This window comes from Neovison vison, chromosome 5 (genome assembly GCF_020171115.1).
Source record: "Neovison vison isolate M4711 chromosome 5, ASM_NN_V1, whole genome shotgun sequence".
NCBI lineage: Eukaryota > Metazoa > Chordata > Mammalia > Carnivora > Mustelidae > Neogale > Neogale vison.
The window spans coordinates 121076325-121100966 of NC_058095.1; the positions used below are offsets into that span (position 1 = coordinate 121076325).

The window sequence follows — 24642 nt, forward strand, 5'->3', positions numbered from 1 at the left end:
GGCAGGATTGCTTTTCTCATTCTCAAAATCTTAACCTGAAAGTGGGGTGCCCAGATATGCAGGGTCTGAGAAAAAGACAAAGAACGATGTCCACTGATCTTTTTTGCTACTTTACAATCCCTACAGAAAATGTTCATGTGAGCAGAAAAGGAACAGCATGAAGCAAAAAAAAAGGCTGACTGCTTTAAGTGTAATCACACCAATTCTGTATGGGAATATATGAAATAGTAAACTCAGGTGGTCATCACAGTGCTTACGTATGTCTAATTAAAACAGATAATTGACAGAAAGAGATCTGCAAATAAAGAGAACACACTGGTGGCTGTCAGAGGGGAGAGGGCTGGGAGCACAGGCAAAATGGGTGAAGGGGAGTGCGAGATACAGGCTTCCAGTTATGGAATGAACAAATCATGAGGATGAAAAATACAGTATCGAGAATATAGTCAATGAGGCTGTGTCATGAAGCTACACTTGTGATAAGTATAATAGCATAATGTATAGAGATGTTGAATCACTACATTGTACACATGAAATCAATGTAATATTGTGTATCAAATATAGTTCAAATACACAGAAAAATGACATATTCTTAAGTACAATTTAGTAGGAAAATTGTTTTCAAACATGTTATCTATAAGGGAACAAATAGCAAAGGAGAGCCAAGAGGGGAAGCATTCAGAAGTATTTCTCTAGGATGAGGTGGTTAAGCAAAATAAACAGGGTGTCAGTAGAAATTTGCTTAAGGAGTTAAGAGTGTTGTTGTACTGCGCTAATAATTCTGGCTAAAGAAAGAGAATAGCAAAAGAATTTTCAGTGATGGAAAAGGAAAGCATCACCAAGATAAGAAACAAAAATGTTAAAGAAGAGACCACAAGCTTCAGGTGTGAGCAAAGGCACTTTGAGCAAAGTTCTCTAATATAAATATGAGTGAGAAGTGGGGCCAAGACAAACATTATGCTTCAAAACCATAGGGCCCAAAGAGACACATGAAAATTAGGTCTAAATGTAAAGAATCAAGGTGAACATGCTAAAGCTGTTAGGTGGGATGGGAGGAGGGATGGAGGGTCCTAGTAAAGCCAATGAGAATTCCATAATGGGCTCAATTCATCCTATAGAAGCCCACACCTCTGTGAGAAATGGGTACATTGGTAATTGTATGTAACAATGAGTCTAAAACCAATTACAAGTGGAAAACGGTGATTATCATTGCACAACACTACACAGCAGAAGGCATGAACTTCACCCGATGAAGCCTGATGCCTTGGAGGACACCAACATACTCAGCCTACAGTGTGGGGTCAAGTATTCCCACCTAGTATCTCCAATTTGAATTCTATAGGTTCCCATGAGTCCTATAGGAAACAACAATCTATTACAGGAAGATGCTGACTCTCTAACCCCTAACCTTAACCCTCATCCCCAGCCTAGGGGTACATTAATAGTTCTCTAATTTTAAAAGAGAACATTTTATGCTGTGAAATAGAACCAGACCAACAAACATTCTGTACCACGAACCTATCAATGTAGATAGAAAGTTATTCTATTAAGGAATGAGGATATAAAGTAGGTCTTGTGCTGATTCCCTCTAGTAAATTACAAAAAAAGCCCTTAAAAATCACATTTTAACAATTCTTCCAAACTCTCTGAGCAAAAGTCTACTTGGAAATATTTTCTAAAGTACAGGCGTTGGAGTCGGGCAGGCTTCCATTCAAATCCTAGTCCCTACCAATTCTGGAGCCTTCTGAAAAGACACTCAAATTCTTTACCGCCAGCCTCCCCAGCGCCCCCAGCCCCCATTACTGCACGAGTGACACTCTATACCTCACAAGAACACTGAGGAGACAAAGCTGGATGATGCAGATAAAGCATCTAGCATGGATTCTAGCAAGAAACAGGCACTCAATTACTGGCAGTTGTTTTTGGGTTTGTCTTGTTGAAGACAGTAATAAAAACAAAGCTAAATAAGATGATAATGGAAACTTATTCCCTATTTCTTGGAAATTGATGAGTAGTTCTAAATAGAAACCATCTACCTAGAGTAGATTGTTAACACAACAACAAATTAATCGCCGGATGAGAATCTCCAACTAGAAAAGAGGTGAGGTAAGCTGCGGTCACAATGAGCAGGCTACTCGGAGGAAGCTACATGATAGTGGAACTTTTGCCTCTTGGTCTACATGGCTTGAGGCAGCAGTCTAGAACAGATGTTCCTTCTTTAGCTATTGTGTAGGAACTTTCAGAAAGGAAAGGAAAACAATAAATATACAAAAGAACCTGAACAGCTAAATATAAACAATGTAGTTAAAAGATCTTAGTAACACTGGTAAGAGATTACATGAGTTGGTGAAAGGTATCATAAAGGGCTTTAAATAAAAATGAGCCAGACTTTAATTGTTTAAGTGTAAATTCTGGGGCAATTCTAAAATATAAATATTTTTGGATAAATTATTCACAAAATTATTCACAAACCAATCACTATTAAAAATAAATTTGGAAAAAAAATAAAAGAGGTCACATTTTTTATTTTGGGGAGGTATTAAGTTTCAGGTTAGTTCTGTTAGTCATTTAAATGTAATTCCCATGTTTAATAGGAATTAATAGAGTTCAGCATCTATGGGATAGACTCCCTGGGTTAGCCCCTCAGCTCCATCAGTTGCTGGCAAGTCACAACCTCTATAAGCCTTAGTTTTTTTATCTGTAAAATGAGAATAATACCAACATGGATGTCACATCTAGTAATTGTTAGGGTTAAATGAATGAATAGGGCACCTGGCACTTGGCGAGCATTATATGTATTAGCTATCAAAGCCTGGCCCCCACCGACCAAGATTAGACTCTTGCTCAACATTTACCCATCTGCTGAGTAATAGATAAATGCCATGAATTACAATAGAGAAACAAGGTAAGCAAGATAAACACACATCTAACTAGATGAAGCGAAGTCTGAGCAAAGAGCAGAAGGGTGAGTATAGTAACTCTGCCAGGCAAAATATGGACAGAATGCTCCAGGCATAGGAAACCATAAATAGAATGATCTGAACTTGGGAGAAAACATTCCATGGAAAACTGCCATAGTTGTTGGTGGTGGGGGGTTAGGTATGGAATGAGGACAGTGGCTCCAGCTCCATGTACGTAATACAAAATGGACCGCCACCTTATTGGTAAAATTTGCTCATTCATGGCCAGGAGTATTCCTAAAAACCAGTGGATGAAGTAACAATACAAATGTATCTTACCAGTATTTTCTTAAAAAGGAAATTTATTTTTTTTTTTGCTTATTGTATTGATATGCCTTTCCAGAACAGACCTAACACATTAAAGTACTACATCTGTTGCTAAAATTTGCACACTGATTCAGTGAAGTTAACTGGATTTTCAAAGCTGAATAGTGTGGAATTAAATAGCAACATAAGGGATCAGGAGAATTTGAGAAAACAAACCATTTGTCAAAAATTTTTGCCAATATTGACACTGTCATCTTTTTAAACATACACTGTCTAAAATTCAAGCAGTATAACTATATTTACCATAAAGGAGGAAACAATAAAATGTGTGTGCCAAATTCACCACCTTGATATAACCACTTCCTTCCAGTCTTTTTTTATTTTTACGCAAAAGAAACTTTCCTCTCCAAATTATTCATTTAAATAAAATATATTTGGGGCACCTGGGTGGCTCAGTTGGTTAAGCAACTGCTTTCAGCTCAAGTCATGATCCCAGGGTCTTGGGATCGAGCCCTGTGTCAGGCTCCTTACTCAGCAGGGAGCCTGCTTCTCCCTCTCCCTACTACTCTACCGGCTTGTGCTCTCTGTCAAATAAGTAAATAAAATTTTAAAAATAAAATAAAACATATTTTTTATATTTATATCTAATGAGGTTAATTCAGTACAATGCGCATATGTGTGTGTGACAGCATCTACTTCTAGGAACCATGGGAACTCTGAAATAAAGTATTGTTCTTACTCTATTACCCTCCTCTTTTAAATGCTTCTCCACTCAACTCAACACTTTCACTGTCTGCCTATCACTTAGTAACACAATGACCAAGTTACCCCCAGAATGCCCAAAGCCCTTTAATCCTGCCAGATCTTAGAAAAATTTGGAATTAGACTTGATTCAAATGCCAATCTAAATGCTTAAACACTTGGTTTCATTAGAAAACCCTTTGTATGCCAGTGATCTTATCTGTAAAACAGAATATAAGCTATAAAACATGAGAAGGAGAACTACATAACATTTAACTGTACAGGCTTTTAGAGGAAGCCTGTCCAGGGTGAGTTCAAATCCTCATTCTACCATTTTATAGCTACATGACATTAAGCCAGATATGTTCCATCTCTGTGCCACAGAGGGATGGTAACAGTGAAAGGTGGACAACTTTCATGAAGATTGACTGAGATAACATATATAAGGCATTTGGAAGAATATCTGGTTCACAGAACACTCAATATATGATAGATGTTATTATTCCATATATCTATTTTATACTTTTATGCATAATTGTGTCAGGGGTCCCTAAGACCACCCTCTGGTTTGATAATTTGTTGGAAGGACTCAGAACCTAAAAAGCTCTTGTACTCATGGTTACAGTTTATTACAGTGAAAGGGCACAGATTAAAATCACAATTGACTTCTCCCAGAGGAGTTACATTATTCTAGCAATGATATGTGACAATGCATAGGAAGTACAACCAAGAAAGGGAACTCTCCCATGTCTTGGCATCAAGAGTTTTTATTGGGAAGGTCAGTCATGTAGGCATGGACTTTCTTTCTTTCATTTCTTTCTTTTATTTTTTTTTTAAGATTTTATTTATTTATGGGACGCCTTGGTGGCTCAGTTGCTTGGACGACTGCCTTCAGCTCAGGTCATGATCCCGGAGTCCTGACATCGAGTCCCGCATCGGGCTCCCAGCTCCACGGGGAGTCTGTTTCTCTCTCTGACCTTCTCCTCACTCACTCTCTCACTGTCTCTCTCTGTCAAATAAATAAATAAAATAAATAAATAAATAAAATCTTAAGATTTTATTTATTTATTTGACAGAGAGAGACACAGCAAGAGAGTGGGAGTGGGAGAGGGAGAAGCAGGCTTCCCGCCAAGGAGGGAGCCTGATGTGGAGCTCGATCCCAGGACCCTGGGATCATGACCTGAGAAGAAGGCAGATGCTTAATGACTAAGCCACCCAGGAGTCCCCATAAAACACATTTCTAGCAAAAACTATCTACAGGCTGGTCCAAGGCCCCAGGCTAATATCCAAGGTCTATAAAGAACTCTTCAAAAACTCAACACACGCAAAATAGATAATCACATCAAAACATGGGCAGAAGACATGAACAGACACTTCTCCAAAGAAGACATACAAATGGCTAACAGTCACAGGAAAAAATGTTCATCATCATTAGCCATCAGGGAGATTCAAATCAAAACCACATTGAGATACTACCTTATACCAGTTAGAATGGCCAAAATTAACAAGACAGTAAACAACATGTGTTGGAGAGGATGTGGAGAAAGGGAAACCCTCTTAAATTGTTGGTGGGAATGCAAGCTGGTGCAGCCACTTTGGAAATCAGTATGGAAATTCCTTAAGAAATTAAAAATAGAGCTTCCCAATGACCCTGCAATTGCACTACTGGGTATTTACCCCAAAGATATTGATGTAGTGATAAGAAGGGCCACCTGTACCCCAATGTTCATATCAGCAATGGCCAAAGTCACCAAACTGTGAAAGAACCAAGACGGTAAAAGAACTGTCCCTTCAATGGAAGAATGGATAAAGAAGATATGGTCCATATACACAATGGAGTATTATGCCTCCATCAGAAAGGATGAATACCCAACTTTTATATCAACATGGATGGGACTGGAGTAGATTATGATGAGTGAAATAAGTCAAGCAGAGAGAGTCAAGTATCATATGGTTTCACTTACTTGTGGAGCATAAGGAATAACAAGGAGAACATGGGGAGATGGAGAGAAAGGAGTTGGGGGAAATCAGAGGGGGAGATGAACCATGAGAGACTGTGGACTCTGAGAAACAATCTGAGGGTTTGGGAGGGGTGGGGGTGGGAGGTTGGGTGAGCCTGGTGGTGGCTATTAAGGAGGGCACGGATTGCATGGAGCACTGGGTGTGGTGCAGAAACAATGAATACTGGCACACCGAAAAGAAGTAAAATACAATAAAATAAAATGGAAAAAAAACCCCACAAAACAAAACAATACATCGGTTGGTCCAAAGCCCCAGGCATCCAAAAATATCTGATCTGTGGGAGACAGGGTATTCTAAGGGCTACAGGTGACCTCCCAGGTGCCAAGGGAGGGTGAGTACTTTCTTTGAGATACGCAGGGTTGGAATACCTCAAACCTACTAAATTAATCCTTCACCACGCACTAATTTATTTAACAACTACCATGTGCAAGAAGCTGCAATAAATATTTAATATGTAGTAGCTGGTTTAATAAGCACTTTTATGAGAAAGGAATTAATATTTCTATTTACAAATATGGAAACTGAGGTTCAGTACGGTTATATCAGTTCACAGTCACATAATTAGTGTGGAATCCAAGCCTAGCGTTCTTAGACTGCAAAGCCTTTGCTACTTCCACTAAAGCCATGTTACCTCGTAAGATATAAAAGTGAAATATACTGTATAATAGTTCACACATATAGAGATATAATAAATATACTTATCTATTGAATCCCATTTTTCTACTTCTGGTAGTGAAAAACTAAAGAATCATTTTGAATTTGTAGAGGGAAAAAACTAAAGCTATGGGCAAATGTGTATTTATTGTAGACCAGTTTTCCCTTAAAATACTGAGTTTTGATTAAAGGACTATTTCACCATAACCAAGTGCAATACATTCAGCAATAAATTTTTCCTAGGAGTAAAAAGAAATGCTTCTTTAAAATTCAAGTTTTCTTTACCCTTCAAGAAACTTTTTAATCCCCACAAACATTTGCTGAAATAGAGAAATGACTTACCCATCTATTAAGAATAATATAATTTTTTATTGCAGAAATGTATCACCAGTTTCCCTGGGGAGGCAACAATGCTTTCTCACTTTAATATGTGTGTGGTTTTTTTCCTCATCTAATCAGCTAATACTTTTCAAAAGATCTTTTTAATGCCTAAATGAAAGGATTCCACATCAAAGACCTGACCTCCCTATTAAAGTATCTAAAGGAAACCCTAGGAATGTAAAATCCATTCAGAGGCAAATCACAGGTAGCATATTGTACAATGCATTAAGAAAAGAAAAGGAAAAAAAAAGAAAAAGAGCTTCCTAAGAGCTTCATGGAATTTGGTGAAATTACACCACAAAAATACAAATTGATCTTAAGTATAAAGAAACAAATTCATAGCCAAAAACATATTATAAAAGTGCTCTATAATTGGCCAGGAGGGGAGTCTTTATGAAAAACTTCAGAATTTGTCACATTTTCAATCAAAATTTCCAATTACAGCTTAATGTTGGGAAGGCCAAAAAGAGAACAAATTTTCTATTTTTCAATAGTATTAAAATCAGAAATTTTTAAAGCTAACTTTCAACATAGGGAAAGGTAGGTTTTTACTACAGAAAACAAGAGTGAAATAAGGTAATGAAATTAAAGTAATAATTGACGCGATGGTATAGACACAGACACCTTTTTAGAAAACAAATGAGAAATTTTAACATACCATGAAGGTGGTTCTGAAGTTATTTAAGTCATTAAAAAAGTCTTCCACGGACATCTTCTTCACATCGATGGCATAGTATCCCATCAGACTCTGGTATAACTTCTCCATCTTTTCGTGTAACTTTAAAAGCTTCTCGTACTGTTCTTTTGCAGTGATAACAAAGCTGTATGTTATAGTTAAGGGATTCAGAAATTTACAAAGTAACGTTTAAGGACAAATCTGGGAGTCTAGTGTTTGAACTGTTAGGCACTATTACACATCTCCGAAATGCCAGAAGTACCTCTAACAGGTCACTGTTCTTACAACTCAATCCATCCTGTGCAGCAGTGAAATCCTAACTTCAATCTCATATCTTTGTCAAAATTATCAGAAAATTTAAGTATTTAATATTTTTCTTTTACAACTGAGTTCCAGGAAATTCTACTTCCAACTTGTGTATCTATGTTATTCAGATCATGCAGTATGATTTAAAGTAGAGCTCGGTAGCTGAAATGGAGTAATTTCCACAATACTGAAATCAACTACATGGGCACTGAACACAGAGGTTAAACAGAACAACTGGGGTCAATTTCAGACTCCTGTACCTGGTGGTAAGTGGCTATGGGCAAGTGCCTCAATCTCCCTGTGCTACCATTTCCTCATCTATAAAACGGGAATGAGAAAACTACTTATTTTACAGGGCTGTTCCAAGGAGTAATAAGTTAATAATGCAAAGTTCTTTGAGAGATGAATAGCACTTTGTAGTAAATGTAAACACTTAGCTTTTTTATTGCCCACTTACTCATTTTAAGCTTTAAGCTTCTAAAATCAATCCAAAAATAAATTAAGAGTTATATTAAGAACTTCAAATGTATATAACTTCATGTTTTAACTTTCCTTTGGAAAATTGGTACATATCTTATTCTATGCATTACATGATTTAAAATTATGATCTGGCACATATACCTGCACATACAGAAATGTTCTTCTTTCTCTTATTTATGACAACACAGCTCAAAACACACTGATTTTCAGAAGGCTAACAGTGAATGTAATGATAGCATTAGAAAAAATTTTTTAAACAAACCATAGCATTTCCTTTGTGGTGTGACAGATCACTAATGCAGTTAGATATACCATACCTCATTCTGAAAAGATGACACTGTTAAGAGTATCGTTCATATTCCTCTATGGCTCGTTGGGACATTTAAGGATATGGAACATATAGAATTAAGCTTATGAAAGCCATTTTGCTGTCTTTAATGTAAAAAAATATATAGGATTTTTTTTTTTACAAGTCAGTAGTAAAAACAACTAGATTAAGACCAAGAAAACAAAACCAAACATGGAATGTTTATAACCTAAAGGAAAGATTTTCCACAATTTTTAATTTTAAAAGATAGGATTCCTCTGATCAGAGTATTCCCCAGTGGAAGATAAAATAAGGAAACCGATCTGAGCTCTTCACTTTGAGTAAGAGACAGCACTGGTTCCGGATGGGTAGTGATAGTCAAGGTGCACAGAAAATTTCTGACACTTAGAACCCAAGCTCCCCAAAAGGAAAGGCATCCCAGGCAATCACAGCTCACTTATACCCATGTCTAGGGTCAGACCACAGATTACCTACTACCCTTCTAAAGCTGGTTCATTCTTTTTTCTTCTTTCCCCTGCCATACTCTGCTCTTCTTACTTTTACATATAGTATTTTAGGAAAAAACGAATAAACTAGAATGTAGGAAGTCTGGATTCTAATGCAAGAGTTGATATTTTTTAACAACCTTAAGAAAATCTTTAGATCTTCCTGTGGCTCAGTTTATATTCATCTGAATAGCAAAATGCCTCCTTATATTTTCTAGAATCTAGTTCAGAACAGTAGCAGCAGTTGACGAATGTATGTGCAGTATCAATTTTTAATGCTTGGATGAGTAACAAAAGATTTTGTATAATTACTCAAATCACAAAATCATAAGAAATTATAACAATACAGTCACACGTGATGGATTTCCAATCACTTTGTCGTAGGAAATATCCATATTCATGAAATATTATAAAGTGAATTTATGTAAATTAAAAAACATTTGAAACACATTCAGGAACTAACATTAAATGGACCATATGGTGATTCATTTGTAACATGAAATAATCATTCCATCATTTATATAGTAAGGTCAGAAATCAGCATTAGTTTATTTATTCAATCTATAACTCTCACCTAAAATTATTTATGTCCCAGACACAGGCTATATCCATATGGATTATTTATATATTCTCAACTCTTGTCTAAAAGAGAAACTGATTTCTGCCTTTGCTTGTCCAAACCTATCATTCAAAGCTTCCTTCAATTCTTCCTCTTTTGCAAAGCCTTTTTCTCTCATCTCTATGGCTCTAAGTTCGTTCCATTGAACACACAGCATTTGTAATTCGTTGTATTCCGCTAGAACAGAGTTGAGTTGTTCCTGTTAGTCCAACTCCCTACTAGGACTTGGGTCCTACCACATTTCTAGAGGACAGTCACCTCTGACAATCAGTCCTGTCTGTAGATACTGTGTTCCATCTTCTTGGCTGCATTAAGTCTACTCATCTGTCAAAACATTGGTGCCAATTATTCATTTTCCGCTAGTGTGCCATCACTCTTAAACTTTCGTGGCAAGGGTAACAGGCCTCCTCAGAAGTGTGATGAAAGCTATGGAACTTCCATTCAAAAAATTTCATATCTACACATTCACACACATACAATTTGGATGTAATGCTAAGGCCTAAGAGAGTCCCTGAAAATAGGTGTGCTAGACAACACGCTAACTGTACTACTTTAGGGAGTGTTGCTAATTGCATGGTCCTAAAGCTACTCGCTTTCTTCCCCCTCATTGCATGGTAAGGCTTTGCATTTTAATAATAGGCACTTCACAAATATTAGTCATTTTATCCTAATGCCGGGGAATATGCCCGTTCTCAAGAATCAGTTTGGGGACATCTGGGTGGCTCAGTTGTTGGGTGTCTGCCTTCAGCTCAGGTCATGGCCCCAGGGTCTTGGGATCGAGCCCTGCATTGGGCTCCCTGCTTCTCCCTCTCTGTCTGCTGTTACCAACCACCTCCCCAACCCGACTGCTTGTGTGATTTCTCAAATAAATAAATATTTCTTAAAAAAAGAATCAATTTGGTCAACAGGTTAAAGTCAAGCTGTTAAGTATTACCCAATAACACTTCTTAGGATTTTCAGATAGTAATCACAAGTCAATAAAACATTAGAAATATGCTTGAGCATTTTTTTTTTTTTTGAGAGAGAGCAAGAGAGAAGGTGTTGAGGGGGTGAGAGAAGGAGAGAGTTTTTTTTTTTTTTAAATATTCATTTATTTGAGGGGGGATACGGGCACAGAGGGAGAGGGACAGAGAAACTCAAGCAGACTCCCTACTGAGTGGAGAGCCCGACACAGGACTCCACCTCATGACCTTGAGATCAGACCTGAGCTGAAAGCAAGAGTCAGGTGCTTAACCAACTATGCCAAGTTGCCCCCAGAAAGAGAATCTTCCACAGGCTCCATACCCAGCACAGAGCATGACACAGGACTCAATCTCACAAGAGATCGGATCGTGACCTGAGCCGAAATCAAGTCAGTTCCTTAACTGAATGAGCTACCAGGCGCCTGCCTGAATGTTCTTAATAAAAATATTGCAATTCTATATAAACTAAAAAGATATGATGGGAAAGAAAACCAAGAGCCAAAACCATGGGAATGACATGGCCTTGTTTTAACAGCTAGAGAGCTTTCTAAGTTAATTTTCTTATCATTGTTATCTATGAAACAATTTGCTCCCAAAGGAATGAAGTGGAGCTTTGAATAACTGGAATTACCCACAAGAATGGCAAAATTGGGACTGAACAGAAACAATTTGGGAAAATGTCAAATTAATTTTCAGTTTAAAAGGATTGTCTGATAGGTCAGAATAAACAGTTACATTAATGAGGCACTCCACATCATTGCTGATGGGCTATTCTCTCACTGAGCGACGGTGAAACCACCCAGCACAAATACATTCCACATTCAGTCTCCTGTCCTGCCCTGATTATTGTGCTTCCCCCCCAAAATGATAGCTATCACTTCCATTGACACATCTTACCAGGACCAGCTTTACTCGGTCCCCTAGGGCTAATACCTTTCATAGATCTTAAGTAGTCAGGATCCAGCCGGCCAGGCAGCCAGCCAGCCATTCGGTAAGTATTCACTAAGCTCCACTGCATCTCACTGTTCTGGGCAATAGAGAAAACACTACTTAACGAGGTAAGCAGAATCCCTGCTTTCATCACACATACCTTCTGGAGAGGGGGGACAGAGGATAAAGAAGGAAATGCATGAATCGTCAGAGAGTGATAAGTGTAATGATGAAAATAAAAGTGTGTGATACTATACAGACAGAGAGAGGCTAGTTTACGTCGGGCTGTCGGGCAACTCCTGGCTAAGGGGACATGGCCTGGAACAAATGGAGTGTTACAACAAAAGAGCCGCGAGCACCAAGTGCTGTAGCTGTAGCACAGTGAGGCTTCAGGGAAGGAAAAGATCATTACCGATTTGGATGAGGAGCAGGATATTTTAATACAAGTTTTAGAAGTTTGTTAAGAATGTGAATGGAAGGGTGCCTGGATGGCTCCATTGTTAAGCAGCTGCCTTCGGCTTAGGTCATGATCCCAGGGTCCTGGGATCGAGCCCCGCATCGGGGTTCCCTGCTCAGCAGGAAGCCTGCTTCTGCCTTTCCCGCTCCCCCTGCTTGTGTTCCCTCTCTCTGTGTGTCTCTCTCTGTCAAATAAATACATAAAATCTTAAAAAAAAAAAAAAAAGAATTTCAATGGAAGATGAGGAAGGAAATACGAGGGAGTTAAGAAGGGGAGGGAGGGAGAGAGGGGACATTCAAGAGAAAAATCTTCTATTACAAATCACCCAATTACCCAAACTCCCACTCTTGCAAATGGACATGTATTATACGAGTTTATATTTCACAGATCCCGTTCCTCTATTTTACTTTCTAACTGCTGTTCAATCACATAGAAAGGTACTGAATTCTTTTACCTAAAAGATGCTGTGTTTTACACAGTGTGGAATACAGCAATAAGATCTAAGTCTTTCAAGGAATTTATTGGAATAGTTTTAGCATCTGTGTAATAATTTCAAAAGTGCCTAACACATTGCTATATACGAGAACAAGGAAAAAAAAGTATGAAAATAAAGTAAGATTGCAGTGAAGAAATTTAAAGACTATAACATGAGAAAAAGCCAAGTGATTATAAGTGTGACAAATATAAAACTATATAAATGTCTGGCAAAATGACTTTTTCTAAGAGACTCAGGAGATGGGGTAGGAAGAGAAGAAAAGGTAAATTCCGGGCAAGGAGAAACTCAAGGGCAATGCTTTAGGATCTATTTGTTATCTTCCTTAATATAAGAAGTATTCTAGAATCTAAAGTTCAAAAGAAACGAACAGGCACCACATTAACCAATCCTGGTATTTTCCCAATTTTCTCACATAGAAGAGGTAAGTGTGGATACTTCACATGTAATAGTTTGCATGTAACTATGTTGGTGGCCCTGCCTCAAATTCATGTCCCAAATTTTTCAAGCAAATATTTACAGTGGAAACGGTCAACTCCAATCGTATTTCTGACCCAGGCTTAGCAATTGGAAAGTAACATAAGTATTACTAAAAAGTCAATGTGAGTATATGAAACAACTGTACATGCATTTTAAAAGGATGTATTAAATTCACATTTTTATACTCAGTAGTTATATAAATAAAAAGCAGTCACTGGAAGAATAAAATTACAATATACTGTAAGTAATGCGAATAGTGAAATTTCATATAACAGATTCTATCATTATAATTTAAAACAATTCAATTAACGGATTATTTAAGTTACTAAGTCATGATTGTTTAAATATTTACTTGTAAAAAATGCATCCCTAACAAGTTAAATAATACATACATTCTTTCAGAATTGGTTGATGAACCAAACAATTAGACATGCATTTCAACTAATAAGCACTAAAACTTAAGGCAAAGTTTGAGCGTTAAGAACCCAAACTTTAGTTAAATACATTTTTATTCATTGTGCATTTTAGTTTCCGAATTCTTTCATTTTCTCAGATCTGATAAGAGGCTCACAATTTGCCATTTTAATAAGATCTATATAAATCCATTTAATATTCAAAATGTGACTTGTTGTCAGTCCTAATTAAAGTAAACAAAGCTTTGCAATGAATGAATTTAATTACTTCGAAACTAGTATGTCTAACCAAGATGAAAAGCAAACGAGTGCAATCTAATCTCAGCAAAGAATATTTATGATTATAAGCTTTGTCAATAGCAAAGTGCACCAACTGTTCATATATCTGACTTCCAAGAGATACATGAATGCTAATCAGTTCATTAGAGGCTTCTAGGTTGTGATATTTAGCGACAGGATGTAGTAGCTTTCTTGTCCATGGAGTATAATTGTACTCAGAATGAAAAATTGTTTCCAACAAAGCATCATCCTTCCTGTTTCTGATTTCCTGCTGGTTGCTTTTTATGAGCTGCATACCTTTCAAGAAGCCAACATCATTCAGTTTCTTGTGTCATATGAATACAAGTGTGGATAGGTCCTGGGATCGTCTGCTGAGCGGGATTCTACCACCTTCACTCCAAGCTCAGGAATTTATCTTAGGTTATAGGTTCCAGAAACCCAAGCCTCCCAATTAGTACGCTCACAGTGTATTACCAGAAGCTGCATGCAAGTAAACCCTTTTCTAAAATGTGTTCTCTCTATAGGGAACAATGAAAGTACTTCAATTAACAGTGCTTAATGATTAAAATAAACTGTCACATATAAATATTTTAACATGATAAAATGATGGGGGGGAGCTAAGAATGATGAAGCCAATGTAACTGCAATAACCAATTTAGTTTTAAAAATCATACATTGCCAAATAAGAAGGTGCTGCGAAAGTATTTTTGTGATGGGTAAATACGGATTTCACCTTTAGTTTAAAAAAACAAAACACAAACAAACAAACCAAAAACCCTTCTCAAATGTAGTGATAACAGTGCCCTATCTAATAAAACAAGAACCTGGATGGGTAGGAGAGATATGAAAGGAAACAAACACATTAGCCTGAATTGATTGTTGCTGGAGTGCATTTTTATGATATTTCCCAAGAGAGACAGCAAAGAAAGCTAAAAATTGAACTAATTCACAATTAAGCTGAAAGCATATACAATAAAATCTATGACAGACCAAATAATAATTTTGTGATTTTCTAAATCTCAGGGGAGCAAATATGGGAAGAGGAAAAGTAGTTATCTGATTTCAAGTATCTCAGTTTAAAATATTAGGAATGTCTATTTATAAGAGCTCATTGGAAGTGGGTTATCCTTTCATATAAAATTCTGAGGTCCATATGGGATTTTAATAATGCATAGTAGTAATACTTTATTATAACAAAAGATATCAGTCTCTAATCTCACAGAATGGTTTGCAAAGCAACTCAACATTCGTTTCAGGAAATTAAAAAAAAAAACTTTATTACTTCAATTACTCATTAGAGATTAAGCCACAAAGTTAGTGAAACCAAAGATAATCGAATTCAAAAGAAACCTTAAATTAAGGACACACAAGTGTCATTTATACACACACACACACACACACATACACACACATTTTATTTTCGATTTGGAGAAGACCTATACAAGTACTGATCACGACAAATTCCATTTTCATTTTGGAACTAGGCAGTATTTCTAAAGGAAATATTAAAGTTTCTGGAACATGAGATAATGTTTTATAACAACCCATGAAATTAAGCTGACTAGTTATACCAGTTCACAAAGTCTTTGTTTCCTTCCTAAAACATTTCAGAATCATCTAAATCACATCATGAGTTAGATTCAAACTTCCTAAAACTCAGTTTTCACGTCCTTTCAATTTACCATGAACATCAGAAAGAAAGAGGGCAAATGAAAGGGAAAAGATGAGAGAAAATACCCAAATTGATTTAAAAAAGAATTGAAAGCACATTTCTGTATTATTCATGATAGGCAAACACACTGATAAATTTTCCCACAAGAAGGCGAAAGTTAAACTGCTATTTGGCACTACAGAATAACCACTGGTTATGCAAATATACCTACAACATTAAATAAATTGTAACTCTAGTAGACTAGTGACTTAAGTTATTTAGATATCAGAAGGATATGGACATCTTTGTCACAAACTTATCATGCAAGTCCTCAGGAGGGGGAAAGGTTTCCAAATCTTTCTCAAGCTGTTGAAGCTGCCTTCCCATCTGCTTCAAATTCTTTTCCAGCGTTTCTACAGAGACTAAAAGAGAGTATATTAAATGCCTTGAAAGGACAAAATTATAATATATAAAAGGTAAAACACTTTAACAACAAAACATTTGTGAAAAACCTTACAATAATAAAATACATTTCTACTAAAGATAAATTTCACTAATTTTTTTAAACCTTTATGTTTTCAAATGCAAAAATGAAGGAAATTTCCTACTTAAAAAAACATAAGATGAAATTTAGGAAACGCTCTCATGAACAAATCACATTTAATAGAGTTTTACTTAAAATTAGAGCCCTTGACCACCATAAACACTACAAAATAATCCATTCAGAAAAAGTGGAGCAAATACGGACTCTTGAACTTTAAGCCCATTTTAACATAATTTTAACATTTTTCGAAATCGGGATCTCTTGACGGGGAACAATGAGTAGGTGGAAAAGAGTGTTCTGTTGTCCAAGCTAATCTCTAATGGGAATGCAAAGGTAGCACAAGCTACTTTAGCAACATGTAGAACAATTGTCACCTTTTCTTTACGGGTACCATGAGCACAATGTGTGTTTATTATCTAAGAACAATTTTCCTCCTTTGACGGGGAGCTACTCTCACAGTGCACATGAACAAATAATACAGGGGGACGCTAAGGCCCTATCACAATGTACTGGTCACCAAGCAGGACACTGAGTAATCACTGCCTAAAATCTATGCATAGTTTTAGATGACATCAAGGAAAAAAATTAATGATACATAAATGATATATTTATATCATTATATAGTTATACATAATGATATATAAAGATATAGTGACCCAAACCAAGGTTGGGTGCTCAGATGAATTTTGGTTAAAACTTTTTTTCTTTTGCTTCCCATTACTGCGAACTATATGAAATAATGATGAAAAATGCATATAATAATTCTAAGTATGCTACTATGTTTAGGCTTCCAATTAATCCTGAGAAATTGACAAGAGTCAGGTTTTACCTGTAAGAATGAATGGGAATATCTTTGAAAGCAACCTAAATGCCCAACAAAATGGGAAAGTTAAAAAATACACATTTATAGCCTTTGTTCAATAAAATGGAATAGAAGGAAAGCATGAAAAAGAAAGTTGCATGAGAACATGGAGTTTTGTTTTTTAAACTAGCTGTATACAAAATAACATTTGTTATTCTAATATATTAATTAGCTATTCTAACATATTAATTAGCTATTAATAAAATCTTTACATAATTTGTTGTAAAATCACTTAGCAGGCTAATTTGAAGAAACAATGTTATTGTTTTCAATTCATTTGAAATAGAGAGAGGGAGGGTGTGCATGAGGAGAGGCCAGGGGTAAGGACAGAGAAGCAGATTCTCCACCGAGCAGGGAGCCCCATCTTAGGACTCTGAGACCATGACCTGAGACGAAAACAAGAGTCACCAATTGAGCCACCCGGCGCCAATGTTCAATGAGGCCAATGAATGAACTCTTCCGAGAGCCACATACAGTAGCTGTTTGTGCCAGGAGCGATGATACTTCAACCTTTGCCTCCCACTCTAGTGAAGCCATTTCGAAGTTACAGTAGGTGCGTATTTTCTCATTAGTTTTGTGCTACTCATGCTTCCCCTTTCTGTCAGCCTTACATTTAAGGCAAAAACACAAATAAAAGAGTGTATAAAATATTTCTATCATGAAAGCATTTAGTGCATTAATTAATTCAATCTATTTAACTCAAGTAACCAAATCTTGCTATACATTGCTCATGATGGTAACACACGGTTGCTATGCTCTGCTCTTTCAATTTCATGTCTGTTTGTCAATTATTCACAAGCAAGACCTCTATTTAATTAGGCCTGGGGTGTTTCATTTACTCTTTTCATTTCCAATTTTTTTTTTTTGCTTCTTTCAAAGTTCTGTATCTGCACTATAAGAAGAGATTCCCTTTGCTCTCCTAGTCTATTTGATCTCTTATCTAGTATTTCATTAGCATTTCCTCTATCATTTCTCAAGAAATCTTACAGGTGGTTCAGTCACTTTTATATTTCAACTGTGAAACTCCTCATTAGATAAATACAAGTTCGGAGGTGCCTGGATGGCTCAGTAGGTTAAGCCTCTGCCTTCGGCTCAGGTCATGATCTTGGGGTCCTGGGATCAAGCCCTGCATCAGCCTCTTTGCTCAGCGGGGAGCCTGCTTCCCCTCTATCCCTCTCTGCTTGCCTCTCTGCTTACTTGTGATCTCTATCAAATAAATAAAACCTTTAAAAAAAAAATACAAGTTCAAGAGTGCCTAGGTGGTTCAGTGGGTTAAGCCTCTGCCTTCAGCTCAGGTCATGATCCCAGGGTCCTGGAATCGAGCCCCGCATTGGGCTCTCTGCTCAGCAGGGAGCCTGCTTCCCCCTCTCTTTCTCCCTGCTGCTCAGCCTACTTGTGCTGTCAAATAAAATCTTTAAAAAAAAAAAATACAAGTTCAAAAACACGTAAAACCATTTTGAATAAATATGTGCTCACAACAATTTATAAGCTGTACAGCCACTTTATGCTGTAAATCAGGTTCAAAACAAGCTTATTAGTAGTAAAACAGTAGTAGTGACAGTTGTAATTGTATTAGTAGGGATAACAGCAGCAGTGGCTAAAATACACTGAGTGTTCTGAGGTCCTGTCTTAAGCTTCTCCCATTAATTTTTTTAAAGATTTATTTATTTATGGGAGAGAAAGAAGGAGAGAGAAGGCAGAGGGAGAAGGAGAAGCACACTCCCCCACTGAGGAAGGAGCCCAATACAAGACTTGATCCAGGACCCTGGATCATGACCTGAGCTGAAGGCAGACATTGAACCAACTGAGCCACCCAGGCACCCCAGGATATTCCATTAATTTTTAAAATCCTCACGGGATGATCATGAAAATTGACATTGCTATTACCCCATTTTACAGATAACAAAACTAGAGTTGAGTGAGTGAAAGTCAAACAACTAAAAGTAGTGAGGTCAGAATTCAAACTCAGGCAATTAAATTTCAGACTTCATTTTTAACTGTTTTTCTCTACAGAGATTTTATTTTTACAACTGCTACCTATCTGCCAGTAACAGTGTTTAAATACACAGATGTGGCTTTCACACAATGACTGTCTTTTTGTATAATCTTGCCTCGTGCAATCACAAGTAATCCACATGTGGCCAAACTCAGGGGACTAGATGTAAGCACTCTGGATGGATGGCTGGATGACAGATAGATATGCTACCATATTTTTAAATGAATGTTTCAACTTAATGTGTTCATATACCATGGAACAAAGGCACATACTTAAAATACCGTTAGTCCACTAATCCAATTTACTACACATACATGTCATTTTGGGGAAATACCTACAGAAAAGATAAATAAAAGTCCAAGAAACTCCAATGTAACAAAAAACACCAGGCAAGGAAGGGAACATAGGGAACACACACTGGAAGGGAACACAGTTGGGATTCTTTCTTTCCTTTTTTTTTTTTTTTTTTTCCCTGACACCTAATACAATGTTTAATGACTATCCTATCAATTCTCTGATTCGTGGACACCAGTTCGGTAGTCTTCCACTTCAATTCTGACAGGAAGTACCTAGAGTTAATGCAGACCCCATGGAGTTTAAGGCCTCAGCCTCAAAGACTGCCCTCACTTCAGAAAACAATCCCAAGACCTAGAGATCTCCCATAACCCACACTTCTGATGGACTGGCTAGAGTCAGGGATTTCCATGCTCCTCCTCCCACTTATTTTCTGTCATTTAGTGTCTTACAGAACTCAGGAAAGCACTATATCTGTTATTACAGTTTTAATATAAAGGATGCAATTCAGAAATAGCCAAAGGGAAGGTATGCATACAGCAAAGAATGGGGGTAGGGAAGTAGTACAGTTTCCATGACTTCTATGAATATAGCCAGTGTCCCCGTTTCAGAGTTCTTACTGAAGCTTCACAACATGGGGACTACTGATCAAATCATTGGTCAGTGGTGACTCAACTCTATCACCAGCCCCCTTCCCCATCCCCCAGAGGTCAGAGGGTAGGCTGATAATTCTAACCCTCTAATCACATGCTTGTTGACTCTGGTGACCAGCATCCCATCCTGGAGCTATCTAGGTTCCTCCTCTCCTACCCCATCTGCCCGATTCATCTCATTAGCATACAAAACACATTTTTATCACTTAAAAAAGTCTAGGTTTTAGGTCCTCTCTACCAGGAAACTGGAAAATGACCAAACACGTATTTCTAATATACCACCTGGATATATAGAAGTACATGTCTGGAGGAAAGGCAGAACCCCAGTGCCTGTGAGGAGGTGTTTAAAAAAAAAAAAAAAAAAAGTAAATTTTTTGATTCATGAGTTGTGCTGCTCAGAAGGGTCTAACAACCCGACGTGGGCTGCCCTCTGAAGAGCCATCCTGGTGAGTGATGAGCACTTCCCAGGGCGATGAGAGAAAGGCCTAAGAAGCCTATATGAAGTGATCCAATTCTTTGTTTCCTAGCAGGTCATTATGATTTGAAGCAATTTCTCACTGGCTTCATTTCCACATCAGTGAAATGGGAAGAATCCTACCTCCTATGTTTAGCTTATAAGCATTTCATAAAAGATCAAATGTGGTAACATAGGATAAAGAGTTTTGTTTTTTTTTTTTTTTTTTAAGAGAGTGCATGATGCAGTGTTACTCTCAGCACTCAGTAAGGAAGGAAGAGCTTAAAGGCTGAAAGAAGTAACAGCAGACTCAGAGAAAAGTAAAAAGAATCATCGTGACCAGGCCAGGAACAGTGTTGTAGAAGTCACTCTAAAAAGGGAAAGTTGCTAATTGGAAGGATAAAATACTAGGACTGTTTGGGCATATTCAAACATTTACTGGTGACGTGATAAAGAGTAAGCAAGTGGTCTTTAAAAACGCTTCTTGCAGCTACTCTACAGTTAGAAACCCCACTAAGCCATTATTTATGCTTCATCAGCTGTCTCTGGTTACATTATTTGTACATTATGGATAAGAGGATTTAAGTGTAAGTAACCAACTTTCACTGGTTTTTAAGTAAGGACCAAAAGCACACTTGTGAGAGAGAAGGATGTGAGCAAATTGTAGGCTAATCATGTCTGGGCCATCCAACAGGGAAAACCAAAGAATATATAAGAACTTCTTCGGTGTCTTTCTTTTTCAGCAATTCTATTTCCACAGATAATTCCTTTATACATCTTCAAACATAATTTTAACTGCACTGTTCATAACTGTCAAGTTCTTTGAGCTCAGTGATTATATATATATATATTTTTGTACTAGAAATCCCAACTACAGCAGAGTTTTAAATTGTACACCCTCAAAGAAGTGTTAATTTACTGGTGTCCTTGTATGTGACCTGTGTATGAATTTTATCTTTCAACACTGTCACATTCCTTGACCAAGAAATTAATCTTTTTTTATTCTTTTCCATTACTTGTAAGTAACAAAACACAGCCGTCCTCAAACAGAGTTGACTAGATTATTTTAAGGGCACTTTCCACCTTTGCATTTTACTCAGTTAATATTCAATCAATGGAATGTCTCTCAGTCACCTCAGATGTCACGTGTATCAGCCCCCAGGCAACCGCCCATCTGCAATCTCCACATCCTGGTGAACAGCAGAACCATGAACTGTGTTTCTGCCTTCTCCACACTGCACTTAGGAGTTTCCAGACAAACACTAATTTAAACATGGCTTCAAGTCAGCCAGTAAACTGCTTTCACGACAACATCTGAGCTCCACCCACAAGCTGCCTTGACTATTTCATGCTCTGCTGCTATATTTTACTCTAGAAGGACACCCTGCTTTTTAGTTTCCCTCCCCCCCAACCCCTCTTCATCCACTCTGTCGGTACTGACACTGGAAAAAATGTCTATTTGCCTTGTCTACTGCACCCCTCAATCAATCCTACTCAGATATAATAAAAAGGGTCGAAAACTCTAGCTAGGCCCCCTAGTGAGGTGCCCTCCCCACCCATCATACCTGGTAATTATCTCTATCTTTGCAATTACTACACTCCATTACTTTTATCTTTGTGTGTGCCTTCCTCTCCCAAATGACCACAAATTCCTTGAGGGAAGATACCATATTTTATTTATTTTTGTATCTTCAATTACATAACATACTGCAGACACTCAAATATTTGCTGAAGGAATGGATTTTGGCTTTAGCTTTCACCTCTTGAGGTTAATAGAGTAAATATCTAAAACCTTAAAATTCAGCACACAGATTTATCTTCAGTGCCTTGTCATTATGATAATTATGCATTAGAGGTATTAAGTATAAAAGTTAAAAGTCACAACCATAAGTGTTTAAGTTTAAAGTAAAGTATAGACTTTCTGTAATGTTATGGCCTCCGCCATTTGCTAAGATTTCAAGAAAGGAGAGTAGAAAATTACGTAGACCTATGTAATTTTTACAATTAAATAAAAATCCTCTGTGAATATCTCCTGGAGATGCTGGTTATTATTTTATGACAAGCATCCTAAGAAGTGTCACATTCTTTCTTACCTTTCATGAAAACATTCCAGGAAAGGTGATCTCTTTAAAGAAGGCTTACACAACTTATTACCATTAAACAATTCAAACATTCAACCTAAATGAACCATTTTGTACTCACAAACACAGTCGTTTTGAGAGGGCAACAAACTAGGCATTAAAGCATTTCAGGCTCCTGGGCGCCTGGGTGGCTCAGTGGGTTAAAGCCTCTGCCTTTGGCTCAGGCCATGATCTCAGGGTCCTGGGATTGAGCCCCGCATCGGGCTCTCTGCTAAGCAGGGAGCCTACTTCCTCCTCTCTCTCTCCCTGCCTCTCTGCCTACTTGTGGTCTCTGTCTGTCAAATAAATAAATAAAATCTTAAAAAAAAAAAAAAAAAAAAAAAAGGCATTTCAGGCTCCCAACCAAATAAAGGTATTTTATGAAACTCTAAGAATATTTTATAAATGCAAGTTAAAAAAAAACAAAAACAATAAATTGGATAGGCAAGATGGACAAAAACCTCAGCAACATTTTAAAAACCTCCACATGAAGTGGGCCTCTAACAAAAATCTAAGTTCTAGAATAGCATTGTGAAACCCATGATTATTTTGAGAAAACACACAACTGAAACCGGAGGACAGAAAAGCACAAACTCAAAATAAATCGCAACAAAGGTAAACTGAAAGAAGCAGTGGGGAAGGAAGGGTCAGTTATCCTCAGTAAGCCCTGGCCTTCCTCTGCTGTCTTCCTTCCATCCCATTGTTCTCATTCTTGATGGGACCCCTTACACTAAATTGTCCTAGCTTGCATTTCCTAATTTACTGTACTATATGCAATGAGAATTTTGCGGTTATTTTATTTTTTTAACATCATGCTGCTAGAGAATGGCCTATGTCTACTATGGAACCTGGAAAGAGGAAAGGTTGAAAGCAAGCAGAGGTGAGAGGGTGAACGCAGCCCAGGGAAAGGGCCTAGCTCAGGTCGGTTTTCTGAACCCTCCACTTCCTCCCCTGCTCCCTGATCTGGGGGAAGAGAAGCAGCCTCATGCTCTACAATCATGAAGAGAGCGTTAAAGGTCAGTCAGCTTTTTAGAAACCAGTAGTAGTGGAGCGCCTGGGTGGTTCAGTGGGTTAAGCCTCTGCCTTGGGTTCAGGTCATGATCTCAGGGTCCTGGGATTGAGCCCCGCATTGGGCTCCCTGTTCAGCAGAGAGCCTGCTTCCCCCTCTCTCTCTGCTTGTGATTTCTCTCTGTAAAATAAATTTTTAAAATCTTAAAAAAAATAAAAGAAAAGAAAAAAGAAACCAGTAGTAGTAGTAAAAACCAACCCTTTAACAAACCATGTTTATGAGATTTTGAAAATTCCTTCTTACAAATAAGATGGTCAAGATCACAGTAAACAAGACACAAAAGAGGTCCATCCTAGAGACATCTGTCATGTTATTCAAAACGCTACCTCGGGATAATGCTTTTGTGTGCATGTGTATGGGAGGGAGATGTTACCATTTCTACTGTGTCCCATGGTAAATATTAAGTACAGATTGGACGATGTGCAAATTTTAAGATAAACTTCTACATATGACTACAAGAGACCACGCAGCCTAACATGTCCTAGACTGCATATCTCTAGACCTGAACAATTGCAAATTTTTCCTCCAGCCTATATCCTTCCACTGAACGCCAAATGCCTATTGAACCTTTCTTTAATATTTCATGGGCATCTTAAACTCACATTTTCAAATCGGAACTCATCTTTCTCTTTGTTCTTTTTTTTTTTAAGATTTTATTTATTTATTTGACAGACAGAGAGATCACAAGTAGGCAGAGAGAGGGGAAAGCAGGGTCCCTGGTTAGCAGAGAGCTAGATGTGGGGCTCCATCCCAGGACCCTGAGATCAAGGACCCCAGCCAAAGGCAGAGGCTTAACCCACTGAGTCACCGAGCTGCGCCACATTTTCCTCTTTGAATCTGCTTCTACACCTCAGTAAACAATTCGTGTTATGACTCCTCTTTCTCTTATACCCAACACACCCACTCATAAAGTCCTATTGGTTCTACCTTCAAAATCAAAATATTTCCCACTGTTGTTGCTCCCTCCTTCTGGTCCCAGAAAACACGCTTTCCTCCCTGGATGATCCTTAGAACATCTAAGTGGATTCACTGCTTCTGCCATTGTTCTTCTGGATTTTTCCCCAAAGCA

The 24642-nt window shown here is 37.5% G+C and overlaps 1 protein-coding gene across 2 annotated transcripts in view; it reads right to left on the bottom strand.

Moving 5' to 3' along the window:
* Positions 1-24642, bottom strand: part of DIAPH3 (diaphanous related formin 3) — a 512938-nt gene that overhangs the window by 180386 nt on the left and 307910 nt on the right. For both annotated transcript variants that reach the window (XM_044249843.1, XM_044249842.1), the window contains 2 exons: positions 15879-16003; positions 7681-7845 (listed from right to left, as the gene is read on the bottom strand). In XM_044249843.1, the coding sequence (XP_044105778.1) occupies positions 7681-7845; positions 15879-16003 (290 nt within the window). The remainder of the gene's footprint in view (positions 1-7680; positions 7846-15878; positions 16004-24642) is intronic.